At 49.2% G+C, this 15,978-nt stretch overlaps 1 protein-coding gene across 1 annotated transcript; it reads left to right on the plus strand.

Moving 5' to 3' along the window:
• Positions 1-322: 322 nt before the first annotated feature.
• DNASE1L2 (deoxyribonuclease 1 like 2) lies at positions 323-14,653 on the plus strand. The gene is made up of 9 exons (XM_033167938.1): positions 323-401; positions 7,457-7,605; positions 8,474-8,562; positions 10,049-10,132; positions 10,976-11,076; positions 12,466-12,578; positions 13,585-13,739; positions 14,014-14,110; positions 14,245-14,653. The coding sequence occupies exons 2-9, from the start codon at positions 7,468-7,470 to the stop codon at positions 14,296-14,298; spliced, it is 831 nt and encodes a 276-aa protein (XP_033023829.1). The 5' UTR covers positions 323-401; positions 7,457-7,467; the 3' UTR covers positions 14,299-14,653.
• Positions 14,654-15,978: the final 1,325 nt, after the last annotated feature.

Genomic DNA, 15,978 nt, shown 5'->3' on the forward strand with positions numbered 1-15,978 from the left:
TCTGTGGTTTTGGCAAGCGGTCGGATCCCACCCTGACAGTTTGGTTTTTTTTGTTTGTTTTTTTGCTGTCCTAGGTTATGCAATAAACCAGCTTCTCCCAAGGTGGAGTCTGTAAGGCTTGCGTTTTTTATAAAATGTAGGCTCAGAAAATGCTTATTAATGTGTCTCCGCCCCGCCCAGCCCAGAGATGGGAACTTGCTGCATTCCATGTAAAGAAACTGCAGCGAGGTGCCGGATATTGCACCAGTGTGATGGGTGGGGACTCTCTTTCATATCCATAAAACTTGGTGAGGAACCAAAAGTTGTGGAAGATTTGGCATCAAGACCGTACGGTGCGTCAGTGACTAGAGAGGCTCTGGAAACACCTCCAAACCATCTCTCCACTGCCTGTGGAACGCACGGTAGGGGCTGGTTCATTTTATTTTTTTAAAAAAACTCTTTGACTTTATTGTGGTTTTTTTTGGGGGGGGGGGCTTGGACCTTTTTTTGGAGGGGCTTTTTCTTCCTCTATCATAATATTAGAACTTGGGATCACCCAGTGAGAAAGATTTCAGGGGCAGATCAGAACAAGTCCTTCTGGGCACAGGGCGTGAAAAACTGATGGAACTCCCTGCCACAAGATAGGTGGTGCTTAGGGATGGAGGAGAAATCCAATTTAGTTAGGGTTTTAACGTGCGCCTACCCAATTTGCTCTTTCCCAAACAATGCAGGAGCCCCAAAACACAGCTCGTACCTCAAAATTTTTATATTTTGATTTTATGTTGTAACCGCCCTGAGATCTGTGGGTGGTATGCAAATTTAACAAAGAAAAACAAAATCCCCAAAATTTTGCAGTGCAGTTCCCCAACCAAAGGATGTTTACAAAATTGCATACATTAGGGAGAAGTGTGCGTAAAAAGGAATATATTAGTGGAACAACAACAACAAAAAGATGGATTATATTTGGAGAACTTGCTTGGGGGGAAAACAACCCATGTAAATTAGTCAAAACTGCAAACAAGAATGTGTTTATTAGGAGAAGTTCTCCCTGAAATGCTGTTGAATTTTCATTTAGGATTTTTTGATAAATAACAATAGTCATAATTTGCTATGGAAATGTGGAGAAGAGGTTTTAAGACTGGGAAAACGAGAAATGGTGAAGGCCAAAATGGACAGATTCTTTCATCCCCTACCTACCCTCACAACCTCACAACCACCCTGCAGGTTAAAACACAGAGCCTAGGGCTTACCAATCAGATGGTCGCCGGTTCGAATCCCTGCGACGGGGTGAGCTCCCGTTGATCGGTCCCAGCTCCTGCCAACCTAGCAGTTCGAAAGCACAAAGTGCAAGTAGATAAATAGGTACTGCTCCGGCGGGAAGGTAAACGGCGTTTCCATGCGCTGCTCTGGTTTGCCAGAAGCGGCTTAGTCATGCTGGCCACAAGACCCAGAAGCTGGATGCCGGCTCCCTCGGCCAATAAAGTGAGAATAGCGCCACAACCCCAGAGTCGTCTGTGACTGGACCTAACAGTCAGGGGTCCCTTTACCTTTACCTTTTTACCTCTAAATACCAGCTGCTGGGGGGGGGAAACAGGTGGAGAGGGCTAGAGCCCTCCTGCCTTGTTTTCAGGCTTCCTCGAGGCATCTGACTGATCCCTGTAAGTAAGCAGGATGTTGGAGTAGATAGGTTTTTTTGGTCTGCTCCAGCAGCAATCTTCTTGGGATCTTTATAATCCCCAAGGTAGTCCAGTGGATTTTTAAAAGTTTGATAGTCTATTGCTCCTTTCTGGGAATGAAGGAGTAAAGTGCCACAGTACCTGGCTGGACCAAAATAAACTTGCAATCTCCACCCACATGGTGTTGTTGTTTTTTCTACTAAACAAACATTTGGCAGGAGAATCTCCTGCCAGCAGAGCGATGCCAGGATGATCTTGCTGAACCACTGCCTGCAATGCACCTGCCAGGTGGGAAGAGGCAACCACCTTCCTCCGACACAGAGAACAGAGCAAGACGGAGCCTGCAAGGCTTCAGAGCAGCAGGGACAGGAGTTGGCAACAGGATTCAGAGTCAAGCATTGGTCCATCTAGCTCAGTATTGTCTACACTGACCGGCAACACATCTCCAGGCTGCCAGGCTGGGATGCACTGTCCATGAGCTGCAGCTCTTCTTAATGGAGTACCCTTTTTGGCGAGGGGCAGCCCTTGGTTTGTGGAAGAGAGAGATGGGAGCGCAGCTCTAATCGTTCCCCCTTTGAAGAAGCGTAATTCCACCTTGCAAGGTGGAAGATTTAGCAGCGCTCGCTGCAAGAGACACCAAGCCACTCCTGGAGGGTGCCAATCATCTCAGCGCACTGAGCGACGGCGATGATGAGAAAGTGAGCAACCGCAGCCCGGGGCCTGGGTGTCGGCCTTGGGAGTCTGGCTGAGAGCTTCTCCCTCCAGAGACCTTGGGGGAAGGAAACTCCTGCCAAGCTCTCAGCCTGGGAAGATACTGCGACTGGGAGAGATTCCAGAGCCCCACAACCTCGAGAAGCGGAGGGAACATCTCTGCTGACGTGGCAACACCTGCCATAGCCAGCGGCCTGGATGTCGAGACCAAGACGCAGCTGCGAGTCACTGGCTCAGAGCTCATCCAAGCCACTGGGGTCCTGCCGAGATCCCCTTCGTGGCTTCTCCCTCCTGCCTGGTGGACTTGATTAGTCTCCAACTCACTCCCCTCAGTGGCCGGCTGGCCAACTTTTTCAGACCCCAAACTGGGACACATGTCTTCCAGGGTGCACTCCCGGAGGAATTGCTAGTGAATGGTGGTCCTCTGAATGCCGTAACTGCAAAGGTTGGGTTCATACACATACCCACTGCAGGCTAGCACATGGGGCAGTGCCCATCCGCTTCACCCACTCCACATCTGCCTGCCTCCTTACTCACAACAACCAGGTCAGGGGGTTACCCTGCCCTGCCAACTTCCAACTCTTCCCTTGGGATTAAAAGGTAAAGGGACCCCGACCATTAGGTCCAGTCGTGGACGACTCTGAGGTTGCGGCACTCATCTCGCGTTACTGGCCGAGGGAGCTGGCGTACAGCTTCAGGGTCATGTGGCCAGCAGGACTAAGCCCCTTCTGGCGAACCAGAGCAGCGCACGGAAACGCCATTTACCTTCCCGCCGGAGTGGTACCTATTTATCTACTTATCTAATCGCCCATGCTTTCAAACTGCTAGGTTGGCAGGAGCAGGGACTGAACAACAGGAGCTCACCCCATCGCGGGGATTCGAACTGCCGACCTTCTGATCGGCAAGCCCTAGGCTCTGTGGTTTAACCCACAGCGCCACCTGCGTCCCTTGGGATTGCAGAACATCAATGATAAAAACGTAATAAGAAGCATAGTGACGGACAGCCTAATAACAACAGAGACGCAGTCGCTCACCAGACAATGAGAACCACCCTTCCCTCCCTTCCTTGAGGGCAAATAGATGACATCCTTATCACTCATGAAGCCTAAGGAGTGAACGAAAGTTGTGCAGACAGGAAGCATGAAAGGGTCATCAAGCCAGGCCACCTTCCTGGAAGGTGGAGCATCCAGGAGGGTGGTGTTGCTCAGGTGTGAAGCTGCACGCTTTCCTGACCCGCTGAATTTCCTCCTGGGCGAGCGAAGACGGATTCAAACACACAGACGCCACTCACCTCTCAGCAGTCAGCGGGCCCTGCAAACTGCGCTCATTGTATCGGCTAAGAGGTGATGCCAGCGCTCTTCCTGAGGTTGTCAGGTTCCTTATGCCTTTGAAGACCAGTTGCCCAGGGCTTCCCTCTGGCACCTGGTCGGCCACTGCGAGAAGAGGATGCAGGACTAGATGGGCCATTGGCCTGATCCAGCACCCTCTTCTTATGCTATCATAGGGTTGGCATATTTCAAGAGGTCAAAATCCGGACACAAAAAGTTGTTGAGTTTTTTTGGGGTGGGGCAATCACCCAATAGCCCCTCTGCCGTGCTAGAGCCAGAGCCCAAATCACCCGAGCTTGAACCAGAACCACGAGCACACTTAAAAAACAAAACAAAACAACCACCAAAAATCCAGGACATTTGCTTTAAAATGTAAAATCCCCCCCCCCCCGCCCTGGGATGGGCATATAGGACTCCCAAGAGAGGACATGTCTGGGAATTCCCAGGCCTATGGCAACCCTATCAGCCATCATTTAGAGCTGGAAGCGGCGGCTGATGTCTATAGAGACTTGTGGGGCAGAATGCAGGGAGCCCAAACCAGAGGTAGAGACAAGAGCCCATGATAGGCAGAGACAACTATTTCTAGTTTCGCCTCCATCCTCCTCCCTGCTGAGCTCAACAAGGACAACATCGAGACTGAAGATATGGAATATCCATATTGTTATGCTGCCGTCTCCCTGCATTTAGGCTTGTTTATATGGAAACATTTGGAATGATTAAAGATGGATTTTTGCAATTTTGCATTAACCTGCTTTTGATTTTTTTTGCTTTGGTTGTTTCCTTCTTGCATTATCAACAAGTTCTTGTGCGCTGGATATTCTTGGCACTTCCAGATGTTCCAGTGTTTCTTTTGCAGTCCCCATTGTTTATCAGCTGCAGATCCGCAGTGAGTATTTCACTCACCCACCCATTTAATCCGGATTTACCTTCCCATGGGAAATCTAATAAGTGTGGTTCCATCTGAGAGCTTTCATTTATTGTAGTTTTCCTGGAAAAGACAAACCTGGGTTAAGTGGATGGCAGATACGGGGCAGCATTCGAAGATGATAATCTGTGGATGGCAGGGAGGGACAAATCTGTCAATTACAGACCCTCATTTTTCCAAACTTAATTCAGTTCTCCCGCTTTCTGCATTAGTTTGCAATTATTATTATTATTATTATTATTATTATTATTATTATTATTATTATTATTATTTCTCATGCAAGTGTCAGGATGCATTTCTCCTTAGAAGTATATGTAATTTTGCCCTACACACACATTTTTGCAAGCAACTTTGCTTCTGAAATAATGTATTTTTGCATGATTTTTCACTGATGATTTTTCATTTTCAATGCACTCATATTTCCACTAATATGCACACATTTGTATATCTCGTCTGGTTGGAGATGTGCATCGCAGCACGTGGAGATGTGTAAATTTCAAAGAATATCTTTCGTTTTGATCCACATATTGCATTGGGAAGTGCAAATTAGGTGGGTTTGTGAGAAGATGCAAAGGGAGCCACAGTTATCCCCTTGTCCCTAGAGGACCCTACAAAAACCCCGCATGGGGAGCGCCCATCCCACAATATAAACACCTGTATGAAAGCACACAACTTTAAACAAAAACTTGTGGCCAACACCCCGTTTGCATTACCTGAACGACCTGTTTGTCATATTAAACCCTTGTATGGATATACTCGGAGTCAAGTGTGAATTTCATGCTCTTTATTCAGCTCATAGTAGTGAGGAATGCAGTTCCCCCAAAACGTCTGCTTTATATACACTATTTACAGAATGGGCCCCACGTGATTGGCTAATTCCGGGATACTCCTGTATGCCAATCGGGTTGCGGATTCACTTCCACCTGGAGCTGGATTGGGTGGCTCCTGCGGACCAATCACACTGCTGCAATCTCAATCCTATTGTTCTAGGACCAATCAGGCTGCTGCAATCTCAATCCTATTGTTCTAGGACCAATCAGGCTGCTGCATTTTTGGATCCTATTCAACTCAGTATCTGCGTTGCAAGTCTAGTGACTGAAATGTTATTTACATGTTGTTGACACTGTGGTCTTTTAACAAGCGGTTTTGAACCAATTTTGTCATGACGAAAGCACATACAAACCTCCAGTCCAGTCAAATCATGGTGCCACTCAGTTGGGGCTAGTCAATCAGGACTTGTGGGCACAGTGCCCCCCAAACACACATTTTTGGTGTCATGAGAGCACAGCCCCAAAAATAGCACCTCTTTTGGGCTCCATGATCTTGCGTGGGTCTTGTGACTCACATGGAAGCACAGACGGGAAGAAGCTTGTCCCAGTTTTGGGACTCAACATGTTGGCGGGTATGCATTTTAAGCAGTATCACCCCACTGTCGACAGCCTTGGCTTCCCCCAAGGAATCCTGGGAACTGTGGCTTGTTAAGGGCGCTGACAGATGTTAGGAGACCCCTATTCCCCCCACGGAGCTACAGTTCCCAGAGTAGTTTAACAACTAGTCCGTCTTCCCAGGAAACTTTGGGAATTGCTGCTCTCGTGAAGGGAACAGGGGTCTCACAAGAACTTTCGGCGCCCTTAACAAATAACACTTCTCAGGATTTCTTGTGGGAAGCCAGGGGTATTTTAACTGGTGCGATGCTGCTTTAAATACATAGTGCAGACGAGTCCTTTGTGTTGCCCTTGTAGAACTCAGCAGGAAGGAGACGGCTAACAGATTGAGGTTGAATCCTGACAAGACAGAAGTACTGTTTTTGGGGGACAGGAGGAGGGCAGGTGTGGAGGATTCCCTGGTCCTGAATGGGGTAACTGTGCCCCTGAAGGACCAGGTGCGCAGCCTGGGAGTCATTTTGGACTCACAGCTGTCCATGGAGGCACAGGTTAATTCTGTGTCCAGGGCAGCTGTCTACCAGCTCCATCTGGTACGCAGGCTGAGACCCTACCTGCCCGCGGACTGTCTCACCAGAGTGGTGCATGCTCTGGTTATCTCCCGCTTGGACTACTGCAATGCACTCTACGTGGGGCTACCTTTGAAGGTGACCCGGAAACTGCAATTAATCCAGAATGCGGCAGCTAGACTGGTGACTGGGAGTGGCCGCCGGGACCACATAACACCGGTCCTGAGAGATCTACATTGGCTCCCAGTGCGTTTCTGAGCACAATTCAAAGTGTTGGTGCTGACCTTTAAAGCCCTAAACGGCCTCGGTCCTGTATACCTGAAGGAGCATCTCCACCCCCATCATTCAGCCCGGACACTGAGATCTAGCGCCGAGGGCCTTCTGGCGGTTCCCTCACTGCGAGAAGCAAAGCTACAGGGAACCAGGCAGAGGGCCTTCTCGGTAGTGGCGCCCGCCCTGTGGAACACCCTCCCATCACAGGTCAAGGAAATAAACAACTACCTGACATTCAGAAAATACCTGAAGGCAGCCCTTTTTAGGGAAGTTTTTAATGTGTGATATTTTTGTATTTGATTTCTGTTGGAAGCCGCCCAGAGTGGCTGGGGAAATCCAGCCAGATGGGCGGGGTACAAATAATAATAATAATAATAATAATAATAATAATAATAATAATAATAATAATAATTATGGAGACAAAGCTAGAAAGGGTTGCCCTGCCTGCCATGCACTCTAGCGCCATCTGCTGGTGGGCTCCTTGCAATCTGCCCTACCAGTCTCAGTGGGCATTAGCTACAACTGGTGCCACCCCAATGGGCCCTCTCTTGACCCAGTAGCTGATGCTTATAGCCCACAACTAAAATATTCTCCTCGCGTCTCTCCCATTTAGGGGAAAGTACCATGAAGCTGCTGGTGGGCATTTCTGCCCTGGCTTTCCTGATGCAGGCAGCCACCCCTCTGAAGATCTGCGCCTTCAACATCCAGAGCTTTGGAGACAGCAAACTGTCTAATGAGGGGATCTCGGAAATTATTGTGAAGGTGAGAACGGGGCTTTGCAAGGACGGAATCCCCAGCATGAGAGACCCAACACCAGCCCGACTGCATGCAGCAGACAGGTTTGGGAAGAAGGGAAATCTGGATCTTCTGGTAGAGCTCTGAGTGATGGGTAGTTAAGATTGGCAGGGATTCCTGACTCTCACTTGTGCAAGAATAGCAGCAGCAAGATGGCTTCTTCCCCATCCTCCAAAAACAGACTGCTGAAATGAAGGATTTTCCTGCAGAAGGACCCTGAGCTCAGCTCAGTTACTCAAAAGATTGTATCAAATTGTAGAATCATAGAGTTGGAAGGGACCCCAAGGGTCATCCAGTCTAACCCCCTGCAATGCAGGAATCTCCATGATGGATGGCCATCCAACTTCTGCTTAAAAACCTCCACAACCTCCCTAGGGAGTCCGTTCCACTGTCCAGCAGCTCTAATGTTTGCCATACTCAGAGTAGAATCACTGAAATCAATGAACACAAGCTGAGGACACCCCTGGCCAACATATTTATTGCTCGTTCCCCTGATCCAGCAGAGCTTTTCTAATGAAATTCTTCTTTACACAACTGATCTGGGGAACTTGCTGCCACAAGAAGTGGTGGGGATTGCTGTCTCATGTGGCTTTAAAAGGAGTCCCAGAAGAGAAAGATGAGAAGAGGCCAGTCACTGGGTATTAGTCGTGACATCAGCGGGGCTTCCATGTTCAGAGGCAGTCTACCTCCGAACAGCAGTTGGTGGGGAGCAGCAGCGGCAGAAGGGATGGGTTGTGTTGACCACCGAGGGAAGCCAGAAGTTGGACAAGATGGACCTTCCGTCAGATCCAATGGGGGCCCTTCTGGTCTTCTTACACATTCATGCTTCTTCCAGATCCTGTCACGGTACGACATTGCCTTGGTGCAAGAGGTGCGGGATGCCGACCTGAGCGCTGTTAGTGAATTGCTGGAGCGGCTCAACAGGTAACGCCTCAGTCTTTGCAGGCAAGTCGGCAGAGCATGGAGGCTCTTAATCTCAGGGTCGTGGGTTCGAGTCCCACCTTGGGCAAAAGATTCCCGCATTGCAGGGGGTTGGAGTAGTACCTTCCAGCTTTATGATTCCATGAAGTCTTTGGTTTTTTTTTAAATAATATTTATTAAGAGTTTTTCCAATTAGATTCAAATTACAATACATGATTAAATTTTTCCAAACTCCCCTTTCTCTCACTAAGGGGAGCATACAAAACAACCCCCCCCCCTCTCACTGGGGTGATCAACAATTATTTCCCAATTTAACCACTTACTTTGCACATATCATCTTTACCTTTTCCGACTTCCCCGATTCCCCCCCCCCCGTTGATTTCCAGATTAACCCTAATTCACAGTTATTGCCAATTAACCCCCATATTACTTTTCCTCCTTCTCACATTTTTCTTATTTAATTCTTTTACTAAATAGTTATTCATCTTACACATCTTATTTATCATTATAACCTATCCTCTGCATTCACTATATTCCTGAACCTCCATTGCCTAATTCCAAATTTCTTTACATCCATTTTGTAATTATTTTCCTTTTAATTCTCCCCCCCTTCCTCCTATACTCCCTACAATTATATTTCTTATTCATTAACCATTATCCATTACCAAACCATATGTCAATACCATAACATAAAGAGAATTTCCATTAAAACATTCCATGAAGTCTTTGGGCAGGGTGGGATAGAGAGAAGGCGGCGATGGATTGTTTCTCAACGGGAGAAGACAAAGCGAATTAGGGAGAGTGAGCTCGGGGACCAGTTTCCTTTCTCGGAAAATATAGGCAGAACAGCCAAGCCGTGCAATGTCGGTGCCATTAGGCTTCACAAAAATAAGCAGCAGGCTCTAGGGTCAGATGTAGAGTGCCACTGAAAGTCAGTGTCTGGAGAACAGCAGGAGAGCGCTGCAGCCTCCTTGCCTTCTGATGGGCTTCCTGGAGGTGCTTGGTTGGCCACTGCGGGAGTCATCTAGTCCAGCCCCCTTTGATGCAGGAATCTCAATTAAAGCATCCATGACTGGTGGCCACTCAAGCTCTGCGTAAGAAGGAAGGAGAGTCCACCACCTCCCTAGGGAGCCCGTTCCACTGTCAAACAGCTCTTACACAAAGTTCTTCCGGGTGTTTAGTCGGGAACAGGAGGTTGGGTGAGGTGGGCCCGATCCAGGAGGTGCTTTTGCTATGAGATCCATGCAGTGTGCAGGTCTAGCTATTCTTCAAGAGGCCTACAGGTGTTCCCACCTGGGCTTCCATTGCTTAGGATGCGACAGCTGGATGGGAAAGGGTTTGGCAGGTGATGTGGGGGTTGGGGTGGGGGGGTCTGCCTTGTTTTAGAAGCCAACTCTGCTTAACTAATTCAGAGTACTTAAACTGCTGCTCTGCACACGTCCTTCTCTGGCTTGCCTTGATTTCTCCTCTCCCTCTTCTTGCTCCGCAGTGCCTCTAAGCACAACTACGCCTACGAAATCAGCGAGTCGCTGGGACGGGAGAACTACCGGGAAATGTACCTCTTCCTCTACAGGTGCTGGATCAAATCAAATCAGTGCTTTGTGAACAAGTACATTCCTAGGTTCCAAATTGTACTCTCCCACTCACATTTTCTCATGCGGGTACACCCATCTTCAGAACTGCAAAAAGCACTATTATTATTATTATTATTATTATTATTATTATTATTATTATTATTATTATACTGCCCTATACCCAGAGGTCTCAGGGCAGTTCACAGAATGAAATCAAAATATAAAACCACAAAATGCATACAGTAATGAAAACAATAACCCAATAGCCTTCCCGCCCCCCCAAAAAAAACACATTTTAAAAGGGCATAGGATGTAAATCAGATCAACCAAAGGCCCAGTTAAAAAAGAACGTTTTTGCCTGTAGCGTAAAGGTGCATAATGAAGGCGCCAGGTGAACTTCCCTGGGGAGAGCATTCCACAGACAGGGAGCCACTGCAGAGAAGGCCCCGTTCTCGTGTTGCCACCCTCCGGACCTCTCGAGGAGGAGGCACACAAAGGAGGGCTTCAGAAGGAGATCTCAGGGTCTGGGTAGGTTTATATGGGACGAGACAGTCCTTGAGGTATGGAGGTCCTGAGCCGTTTAAGCACTCAGAGCATAAAGAAACAGCAGTTACAAACACAAGCATTGGGTAGACAATCCCTGGATAATCTCCTCCTCCATACACCAGGGATACAGAGGACCACAGTTCCACTTGCAGATTGTGTTCGCTGGATAGGGTTCACAATAGGGGGCTTAATCAACAATGGGATGCAGTTCCTTTCCCAGTTTACCTGGTAATTCGGACCGGGGTGTGCCTGCCTCGTTCCTTTGCTGACTGTGTCTCCCTCTGCTTTCTATAAAGGACGAAGAGCGTCTCTGTTGTGGACAAGTACCAGTACTCAGACAAAAGCAATGCCTTCAGCAGACCGCCTTTCATTGTCAAGTTCTCACCTCTCAACTCCAGTGAGTAAAACAGAAGGGATCCCCCCCCCCCACACACACACATACACACACCCATTTACTTCATAGCCCCATAGCCCAAACTCCATGTGAGGCCAAGGCTGGGCATTTGTTGCTTGGGAGCTCAAGGGGCTAGAGCAAGGGTCAGCAAACTTTTTCAGCAGGGGGCCGGTCCACTGTCCCTCAGACCTTGTAGGGGGCCGGACTATATATTTTTTGGGGGGGGAATGAACAAATTCCTATGCCCCACAAATACCCCCGAGATGAGTTTTAAATAAAAGCACACATTCTACTCATTCCCACCACCCTCCTGAGTAATACCCCTCCCCACTCCCTCACTATATTTAAGGATCTGGTGACTTCTGTTTCACTGTATCTGAAGAAGTGTGCATGCACACGAAAGCTCATACCAAGAACAAACTCAGTTGGTCTCTAAGGTGCTACTGGAAAGAATTTTTTATTTTGATTCTACTCATGTAAAAACAAGCTGACTCCCGGACCGTCTGCAGGCCGGATTTAGAAGGTTATTGGGCCACATCCGGCCCCCGGGCCTCAGTTTGGGGACTCCTGGGCTAGAGGTTGGCTTACAACTCAGGTGGGCAAACGGGATCGAGAACAGGAGGTCCGAATGGATGCGCCGGGCAGGCAGAATGGGAAAGAAGCAAAGTGAGGTTCATCACCAGAAGTACAAAAAAAGAGTACCATCTCCACCCCGATCGTTCAGACCAGACCCTGAGGTCCAGCTCCGAGGGTCTTCTGGTGGTTCCCTCACTGTGAGGTTACAGGAAGCCAGGCAAAGGGCCTTCTCGGTGGTGGCGCCCGCCCTGTGGAATGCCCTCCCACCAGATGTCAAGGAAATAAACATCTGCCTGACTTTTAGAAAACACCTGAAGTCAGCCCTGTGCAGGGAGCTTTTTAAGGTTTGCGGTTTTATTGTTTTTTTAAATTATTTTGTTGGAAGCTGCCCAGAGCAGCTGCGGCAACTCAGTCAGACGAGAAGCATGCAAATAATAAATGACGATGATGGGATGGCAAAGTGTTCCAGATTGGCAAATCCCGCCCCTCTAGAAAAGCCTTGAAGTCAGTAGTCTTGCCTATGTGCCTTTGGAGCAGTGGCATACAGTGATTTCCCCCCCAGGGGAACAGTGTGAGGGCGATGGGGGGGGCTACACCCCACACATGACATCACGAGTCGCACATGCGAGCATCACGCCTCTCTCCCTAAGCTGGGCAGAAGCTTCCTGGGCTTTGGGAAGAGGGCGCCAAGGAAAGATTTAGGGGACCAGCCTAGTTCCCCATATCCACTGACTACTGTTCTGGAGAACATTCCTGGCACCTGAGTCCTGCAAGGGAATGAAAGGGCTCCCTGTGCTAACCCTGGTTCTTTTGCAGAAGACGACGAGCTGGTACTGATTCCCCTCCACACAGCTCCAAATGACGCTGTGGCAGAGATCGATGCCCTCTACGACGTCTACTTGAAGATCATTGACAAGTGGGGGACGGATGTATGTGCTTTTGTTAACAGTTAATATTCTTTTCGTTGAATGTTGTCCAAAAAAAAGGAGTTGCATGCGGCCCTCAGGCCACAGGTTGAACCACCCTGGACTGGGGTTTCCAATGGGATACATTCCCAGCCCTGTTTTGGAGATGCCAGGGATATAATAATAATAATAATAATAATAATAATAATAATAATAATAATTTATACATACATACATACATACATACATACCCTGCCCATCTGGCTGGGTCTCCCCGGCCACTCTGGGCAGCCTCCAACAAATACTAAAATACAATACAAAGTCACAAATTAAAAACTTCTCTAAACAGGGCTGCCTTCAGGTATTTTCTAAATGACAGGTAGTTGTTTATCTCTCTGACCCCTGATGGGAGGGCGTTCCACAGGGCGGGCGCCACTACCGAGAAGGCCCTCTGTCTGGTTCCCTGTAGCTTTGCTTCTCGCAGTGAGGGAACCGACAGAAGGCCCTCGGCGCTGGATCTCAGTGTCCGGGCTGAATGATGGGGGTGGAGACGCTCCTTCAGGTATACAGGACCGAGGCCGTTTAGGGCTTTAAAGGTCAACACCAACACTTTGAATTGTGCTCGGAAACGTACTGGGAGCCAATGCAGATCTCTCAGGACCAGTGTTATGTGGTCTCGGCGGCCACTCCCAGTCACCAGTCTAGCTGCCGCATTCTGGATTATTTGCAGTTTCCGGGTCAAGGACCTCTGCAAAGCAGATGCTCTACCCCTGAGCCAAGCCCCTTGAACAGGATGTTCTGTTCCACCCATCCCACACCTTGCTGACCACTGTTGGAGACAGGACATTAGACCCACCTTCAGGATATAAGAAGACCCCTGCTGGATCAGGCCAATGGCCCACCTAGCCAGAGCTCTGTTCCCACAGCGGCCCACCAGAAGCTTGTGGGGAAGCCTACAGTCAGGATCCGGGCGCAGCTGTGCTCTCTCCCCGCCTACGATTCCCAGCAGTGAATCTTCTTCCCTTTGTAGAACATGATGTTCCTGGGAGACTTCAACGCTGACTGCAGTTACGTGGGAATGAACGCCTGGTCTTCCATCCGCCTGCGCACCAGCGAGGTTTTCAAGTGGCTCATCCCAGACTCTGTAGACACCACAGTGGGCAACTCCAATTGCGCCTATGACAGGTGAGGTTGGCCGAGCCCCCAAGTGGTGATAGATCTTTAGACCCCAGTAGGGCTCTTGACCAAGAGCCACAACTGGCCCACTGAGGCTTCCCAGCTGCCACAACAAGCCACATCTCCTCTTTCTGCTTCTTCTCCTCCTCCTCCTCTTCCCACTCTTGGAAGGACACTCAGCATCAAAAGGCGGCAGATGATCCCAGAGCAAGGGATCCTGGGCAGCCTCAGCTGCCCCCAAAATGGGAGAGGACCACTCCATTTCTTTCCTTTTATGTCCTAGGATTGTCGTGAGCGGTTCAAAGCTGAGAAAGTGGATTGATCCCAATTCGGCCCAAGTGTTTGACTTCCAGAGGACCTTCAAGCTGAGCCAAGAGGAGGTAAGTCACATTCACAGTTTAAGCCATTGGTCCAAACAGAGTTTCCTGGGGCTCGCAGTGCATGGTGGGAAAACACTGTGTTTTGGTGACAAGAGATGCTCTGAGCTTCCCTGTTGTTCTCTCCTCCCATGTAGGCTCTGGCCATCAGCGACCATTTCCCGGTGGAGGTGACGCTGAAATCTCGCTGAAGCTCCGTGCGACCTCGCAGCCCGGCTTTGACACCCCCACGTGCCGGAAAAGGGGTGTGTGGAGCCACCCCTGGGTCTTCTCACCCCACAGCTACATGTTCACTTGCTGACGTACAAATCTGCCTTGATGGACCTGTGGTCTATCCAGACCAGTATTGTCTCTTCCGTTGGGTAGTGTCAGGCAGCAGGGGAAACAACCCCCACAACAGGTTGCCAGGAACGGGTCAGACAAGGAAAAGTGCTTACCATCTGCTTTCATTCAATTTTTACAGAACGCAGCCTCTCGGAATAATGGCGTCGTCCTGAGTGACTCTCCACCCCCTTTTTCTCCCACTTCCTCATTCATCATCTCTTCTACAGGTGGTGCTGAGGGCCCTTTGCTTCTGAGACCTTTGCTCTCCTACTTTCAAGGCTTGCTGGGTTCTGGAATGCTTTCTTAAGACACTGTGTCCGTCAGCTATTGCCCTCCTAGTGGTTTCTCTTCCTCCTCTCCCATTATTTCCCAGCTTTCCCCCTCATCTGCCTCTGAGCTGTGACCTTCCTCAAACCCCTGTAGTAATTGTGAATGGTCTTCTTCTTCTCTGGAAGGGTCAGGCTGGGGAGGCAGACTCCACCATTCCTCCTCTGTCCAGTCCCTGACAGGTAGCTGCTTCCGGAGCTTTTAGGCAAAGGAGAGCCTCTTCCCTTGAGATCTTTGTGGCTTACAGATGGGAGAAGCTGTGGCTCTCCTGATGTTGCACCAGCTCTTAGCCAGCAGAGGCAGTGGAGGAGGAGGATGATAACTGGAGTCCAACATTTTCTGAAGGTCCTCCAGATCCTGTTTTTGCTAGAGATGTTGCTGCCAGGGATTGAACCTAGAACCTTCTGTTCTTCTGCTGACCTACTGACTTACATGACATTGTCCACCCATGTTGTATTCCACCTGGGCTGAGTTGGAGGGCACCAAAAGGCCTTTGAGAGATTCACTGGGGCACGCGGTGCAAGAGAGAGGAAACCTGTGGGTCTCCAGAAGTTGCTTAGGGAGATAGGGCTGTAGCTCGGTGTCAGAGCATCTGCTTTGCATACAGAAGGTCTCAGGTTCGATCTCTGGCATCTCCAGGTTGGGCTGCGAGAACCTTCTTAGCTAAAATCACAGAGAACTCCTACCAGTTGATGCAGACCATTCTGAGACCTAGAGAAGTACCTGCCTTAGTAGAAGCCAAACTATCGGTCTATGTCCCTTGCTGGACTACAGCTCCCCGTCACTTCTGACCACTGGCTAAGCAACAGGCTACTCCCACTTAGCACACTGGATTGGTGAGGCCATTAAGCTCTGGATGACTTCGGCACTAACCTACCTCATGTGCTGGTTGTGATTAAAAGGGAGGTGGGATCCATAAATACACAAGGAGAGTCTGCTGGATCAAGCCAATGGCCCTTCTCATCCAGCATCTTCTTCTCACCTTGGCTAACCAGATGCCCCAATGGGAAGCCCACAAGCACGACCTGAGCACAAGAGCCCTCTACCTTCCTGTGGTTTCCAGCAACTGGTATTCAGAAGTACTGCTGCCTCCAGTTGTGAAGGCAGAGAATATTCATCATGGCTACTAGCCACTGATCATCTCCTCCTCCATTAATTTGTCCAATCCTCTTTTAAAGCTGCCCAAGTTGGTGTCCATCACTGCCTACTGTGGGAGAGAG

This window comes from Lacerta agilis, chromosome 13, assembly GCF_009819535.1.
Source record: "Lacerta agilis isolate rLacAgi1 chromosome 13, rLacAgi1.pri, whole genome shotgun sequence".
Classification (NCBI taxonomy): Eukaryota; Metazoa; Chordata; class Lepidosauria; order Squamata; family Lacertidae; genus Lacerta; species Lacerta agilis.